Genomic DNA, 6,538 nt, shown 5'->3' on the forward strand with positions numbered 1-6,538 from the left:
ACACCTCTTAATTTAATTCTATTTGTGACAGATTCCATTAAATTCTTTATAATCCAAAATCTTCAACATGATAATCTGGCTCTAGTAGAGGTTTTGGGAAAGTCTGTGCAGAAGAAATGATTGTAGTAGGGCCTGAGCAAGGAAGGAGAAAGTGAACATCTTTTCCCCAACCTATGGAGAAAACTTCCCATCCGAGGCCATGCCACAATCCAACTTTCCTGCTATTCTCTTCTCCCAACTTTTAACCATACTTTTTCAAAAATGCATCCAATTTAGCACTTCCTACTGTTTAGAACTTAATGGCTCTGTTTATTTTTCATAGTTTGGAGATAAAATTATCATCCTTAAAGCTAATAATTCATCCAGGAGCTTCACGATTTGGCCCCCGCTGGTCTCTCCTATCTTCCCTCGGACTTCCTCCTTCTCCCTCTCTGAACAGAGATCTGCACTGAGATCTCTGAACAGGGCACGCTTCTGCATCTTGCATGCACACCAATGTGTCTCAGCTTGTGTAGGTCTCTCACACAGGACTGTCTACACTTTATTGACTTCCCTGTCATCTTTGCCCCACAGCAGTTCAACCTTAAAAGTCAACTCAAATTTCTTTTCATTAGAAAGGTTTTCCCCAAACACCAAACTAAATTAGGAGTCCCACCACCACCACCGCCGCAGACACCACCACACAGTCTGCAAGCACCTTCCTCTCTAATCCTCATTATTGCATGTGCCTATAGCTACATGTTTAATGTCCATCTTCCTCCAAGTCTATAAATTTTGGAAGACTGGAAATCAATTCTGTATTGTTAGACTCCGTCTCTCTAGTCTTCTAGTACCTGACATCTAATAAATACTTGATGAATCTTTTTTGAAAATTAGATGGATGAATGAATAAAAGCAATACATTTAAGGTTAATATGAAGGACCGGAAAATGTTATTTGGAAGTTTTTATTAACAACCAGTAATTTAACTGTGACTCCTTCATTTGTTATACGTTATACATTTCCATTATTCATTGGCAAAGTCTTGGTAGTGAGAAATTTTGTTTCTCTCTGAAAAAATCTTTTGTTTTCTTGGCTATGAATGAACTTCCTTCTTTGCCATAGAACACGGTAAGGTGACTGCAACATATTATTTTCATTTTATTTCTGAAATAAACTGATACTCAGATTGTGTAAAAGTTTTTTTTTTTATTATTCAGAGATCTCTGACATTTGACTGCAAGTAAGCTTTTTTCATCTATAGGACATTCCCTTAGACAGTAAAGGTCTCAATATTTAATTCTTCAGTGGCAGTAAAGAGAGGACTCAGACTGGGAAGAGACCTGCGTCTTAGTCCTCTCTCTTCCATTTGCTTGATCATTTAGTGCCTCAATGGATCTACTTTTTGTATGAAATGGAGGAGCTGGATTTATGATCCCTAAGATGCCTCAAGCCATGGCTATGAACTGCAGGAAAGTCAAGTTCAAAGCAAATTTAAAAGAGAAACTACAATATATTGTCAGAGATGAATATAGTCATTGTATGTCTCTTAAAATTCTGACAAAATCAGTCTTTAGAGATATTAAAATTATCAAGATGAAGTCAATGAATAATATTATGGATCCTTCTGCACACACACCTTCCTTGGCAGGAAAATCACAGAAAATGAGTTTCAAAGACAGAACGAAGAACAAAAAATAAACGTATTATTCCTTCATTTAAAAAAATTCATTGAATTGGGCGTGGTGGCGCATCCCTGTAATCCCAGCGGCTCAGGAGGATCCTAAATTCAAAGCCAGCCTCAGCAAAGGCGAGGCGCTAAACAGCTCAGTGAGACCCTGTTTCTAAATAAAATACAAAACAGGGCTGAGGATGTGGCTCAGTGTTCAGTGCTCCTCAGTTCAATCCGTGATATCCACCCCCAAAAATTCATTGAACGTTTTCTATGTGCCAGGCTCTGTTCTAGCAGAAATTAGCATGCACATCATTGGGATTTAAAATCCACAGGATAAGTTTTCATTTGTTCCATTAATGTTTGTTAAATGGAGAGAAACGAAGGAAAAAAGGGGGCTCTGCTAAAGTACAGGAGGGCACTGGGCCGAGTCTTCTGGGCTGACTACATTTGCTAAAGACCACTCACCCCATGGAGCTCTTTGAGCTGTCGCCTACTCCATAGAGGAAAGCTTCACTTCAAGGTACACTCTTACATGTCAACTGGATTCAGTTGTTGTAGTGGTGGCTCTGGTGCCAGGAATTTGGTCATATTTAAAAACTGGGCAGAACCGAATAGTTTTTCATGTGGTTTCTGTTTTCTGCTAGCTGATACATTGGGTGATATATTTTTTTCTCTTTTAGCCCCTACAGAGAGATCCCTTAGATCCAGGACCTCCATTCATCCTGTTCCTCTTCCTCTGGATTATATTATTAAAAATAATTTATTCACTTCTTTTATAGTGGAGTCCATATCACTTAATATTTTGCAAAACAAATTTGTTTACTCTCAATAAAAAGTAAAATAAAATAAAAACCAGGCAGAAAAATTTTTGTGACAAGGAAACGGACATCGGAGAGATCCACTTGTAAGACATTTCTCTACTCTATAGTAAAGCCCCTTTTCTTTGTGCTCCTTCTCCATGCAGCCAGGAAGACTGGGCTTTGTTCTCTCACCTGCATTCTGTGCCCTCCTGCATAGGCAGAATTAACTGATAATTTTAATTTTAGAAATTTTACAAATACAATTTTGAAAAATTGGCATAAGATAAAAATCAGAACAAAAGGAAAATATAATTGCAATTTTGAGATTATCCTGGCTCTAACTAGCCAAAAGGAAGAAGTCATGCATCATATTCATGTTTTCCTTTCAGCTCCTTCAAATTACATAGCTTGTTATTGCTCTTTACCCATTAATCTCTAGACCTGGTCCTTCACGATGTTAAAGGACTAAGTCTTCAAAACGATTATCTTTGTTAGATAATGTTTTCTTCCTTCAGTCTTGACACTTTTAAACTAGAGTCTATCAATCTAAAAATTGTTCTTTGATAATTGTGCAGGTACCTGTATTACTAAAACCATTTAGGTTACCTTCTCCAACCCAGAATAATCAGGTTATATCTTTTTTAGGAAATTATTTAATTTTGATCAGTTTGATTTCTTATTTCATAATTTCAATGTATGCCTAGCATTAAAGAAAAAATACTTTCAGTCTCTTGAGTAGCAACACAACATTATGTCTTCTGATCAGCTTTTACATTAAAATTTTAATTCCAAGCTAATCTTGAATTATTAGAAGCATTATGAAATGTTTCATACAATTGCTAATAGTATGTGGAGTTTAAGTTTCTAATTGATCCTAATAACATAGGGCTCTTCCTAAAATCAAGGACTTAATCATGAAGTTTTTGTTTAAAAAAAATCATAAAACAAAAATTAAAAACCCTCATTCCTACTTTGTCATAACATGGATTTAAAATTCTTATTTGAATTCTCATTCCATGGCAATAACTAATATTTTTCACTTACTCCCTCTTCAACACACACACACATCTTAAGGTTTCACTGCTTGTTGAAATAGATTAGATCACTGTCACCCTTGATCACCCTTGATAATGCAGTACATTATCACTGAAGCATCACCTATGAAATCCTAATCCATGTCCTTCGGCATCCTGGGGAATAGTTACCTTCAGGAGCAACACCAACCTTTATTGGTCACCTCCCAAGAAACTTCAAAGAGCAGTAAATCCTCCACAGGAAGTTTTTCAGCTTCCCACTGAGGAAGCCCACTCAGGGATGTCACAGATAATGATCGACCTCGGAGCATTCTTCTTCCAGTCTTCTGAAACCTCTCTTTGATTCCTTGTTTCAATTAATTGCAGTTCGTGGATAGGTGCACTTAGAGACACAGAAGTTTAGAGCCAGTAGGTATCAAGCTCGGATAGATACTCAAAAAAGGAAACCAACAGAATAAAATCTCCTGGGCCTCCCAGAGAACTCCCAATTGAAGTGGGAATTTTCAGCCCCTTTTACAGTCTTTCTGTCCAATGAGGACACTATCCTTTATTACTATCAACCCCAATGACCCAGAGCAATCACGAGTAAAATCCTGCTGTTCAGGACTTGAGCAGGCACCTCCTGGGACAGGTTGAGCATGATACAAATCCAGCCCTTTAGCCCTTGTCCTTTTGACCAAGCTGGACTCATGCTGCCTCCAGGACTTGTTTCATCATTTCCAGAGCAATCCAATATTAGCAACGCAATTTCCCTCATAAAGTTCACAGACTACATGTAGAATGGATTAAAATATGTTTGCAGTTTTTAAATTCTTGTAGGTTTCTTTTCTTTCTTTCTTTCTTTCTTTTTTTGGGGGGGCACTTGACCACTGAGCCACATCCTCAGCCCCATTTTGTATTTTATTTAGAGACAAGGTCTCAACCGAGTTGCTTAGCACCTTGCCTTTGCCAAGGCTGGCTTGAACTCCCGATCCTCCTATCTCAGCCTCCCAAGCTGCTGGTATTAAAGGAGTTCAATACCACACCTGGCTCTGTTTTTTCTTTTTTAATGCCTCTTTCTAGAACCTTAAATTTTTTTGTTCTTAATTAGTTCCTTCTACACTTACAAACTGAATTTTGATGATAAGCATAGATCTTGATTCTCCTTTTCTTAATAACTTAAATATTTTCACCATATCAAAAGCATAAATCTCAGTGTGTCATTGGGTAGAGCATATAAGGAATGTAATTTTGCCTGGTCAATGGTCATCAGTCCATATTTCAAAGGAGTAGTAGAACTTGATTTTAGTCATACTGTAAATTTAAATATGATTAAATTGATAAAGAATAACATAATGATCCCAGTGTGGTTGCACATAACTGTGGTCTTAGTACCTTGGAAGGTTGGGGCAGGAAGATCACAAGTTTGAGGTCAGTCTCTGAACTGAGCAAGATCCTGTCTCTAAATAAAAAATAAAAAGGGCTAAGGATGTAGCTCAGTGACTGAGCACCCCTGAATTCCATCACCAGTAAAAAATAATAATAACTATAATAAAATAATAATAATAATTCAATGGATGTGGATGTGAATATGTTCAAATATGGGAAGAAAGTTACAAAATAAATATCACCAGGATAACATTGCCAATAAATGCCATATATTTGTTTTTCCATGTGTTTGTATGTGTATTTGTCTTAATGTATTCACACACACATACAATTTTGTTCCTAAAGTAAATAAGTATATTCACAGCATGCTTTAATTTAAACCTTCTTGCTTTACAGATTCACCCTACAGTTGTTATTTTTGCATTATACCATGTAGTAGCAGAATTTAAGCTCAAACAAAACAATGTTCAGGTTCAAATTATAAGTACAATTGTCAGAGGATAATTTGTTCCTTATTATAATACTATTTCAGAAATTTTATTAAGTCTTTAGTCCCATTCCATACAGTTGGTCTAATTGACTGAAACCTGTTTTTACTCAAGATAGGTAAAACCGCATTTTATTATGTGGTAGTAATAAAAATCAAGAACTATAAATGTCTTCCTTGATTCAACAACATGTTTGATTATCTTTGTCTACAAACGTAAATTTACATTCGCAGTTTATTTTCCATTTGTTTAAGTTGTGAAAAAAAGGTTACAAGGCTGATCCAAAGAAAATCAAGTACTAAAATAATAGATAGGAGGCTATGTTGTTGAAAAAACTCTCTTTTACCAAATGAATAATTTGTGTTGACTTAACTTCTGAGTGCTCTGCAAACACATATTCCAATGAAACCAAACAGAAGGACATGTTGATGAAGAGTGAAAACAGGATGACAGGGAGATGACAGAGCTTTGAGTTTGCAGTGCTTCATCTCAATGACCTTGAGATTGTTTTTTCCAGGACTGAACAAACCACAGCAGAGCTAATTCACATTATTCAACTTACACCAAAACAGTGATTTATTCATTTATAGTATATGCCGGGTGTCAAATGCTTGGTCTGGAATTGAGTCCATTTTAGCAACTTAACAGATATGTAACCTTCAGCAGATGTTTATTTAAGCTTTAGTTTACTTATTAAAATGAGAATGAAGTAATTTACATAAGAGATTTAATGTAGTACCTGGCACTATGCCAAACACTTTAGTAATGCTCAGCCTTATTTATAAAACATATGGTGGCCTATTAAAATTCCCCTAATGGCATTGATTACCATTGGAGAGGAAAGGGAGGCTAATTTTCTTAATTCTTGCATATTGTACTATACATGTTTGTTACCTGTTCAGTACTTAATTATATTAAACACTTTGGAAAAAAATGATCTTAGATTAATGAACATATTTTATAATGTGCTAAATGAAAATGAGTAAGATATAAAATAGCATAATTAGAATGTCTGAATCAATGTTGTAATAATGTGTGTGTATATATATGTATATGTGTGTGTGTGTGTGTATATATATATATATATATATATATATACTTATATTTGTGAAGTATATGTAAATAGAAGACTGGAATAGATGTGAACAAAACATTGGGAGGATACATGCCAAAACTCTTACAATGATTGTCTGT

General features: G+C 35.7%; 1 protein-coding gene across 1 annotated transcript in view; it reads right to left on the minus strand.

Moving 5' to 3' along the window:
• Nucleotides 1–4,153, minus strand: part of GYS2 (glycogen synthase 2) — an 80,485-nt gene extending 76,332 nt beyond the window's left edge. Inside the window, exon 1 of the mRNA XM_079141481.1 lies at nt 3,679–4,153. Coding sequence (XP_078997607.1) covers nt 3,679–3,799 — 121 coding nt within the window. The 5' untranslated portion in view covers nt 3,800–4,153. The remainder of the gene's footprint in view (nt 1–3,678) is intronic.
• Between the last annotated feature and the right edge of the window lie 2,385 nt (nt 4,154–6,538).

This window comes from Sciurus vulgaris (assembly GCF_902686455.1).
Source record: "Sciurus vulgaris genome assembly, chromosome: 5".
Lineage (NCBI taxonomy): Eukaryota > Metazoa > Chordata > Mammalia > Rodentia > Sciuridae > Sciurus > Sciurus vulgaris.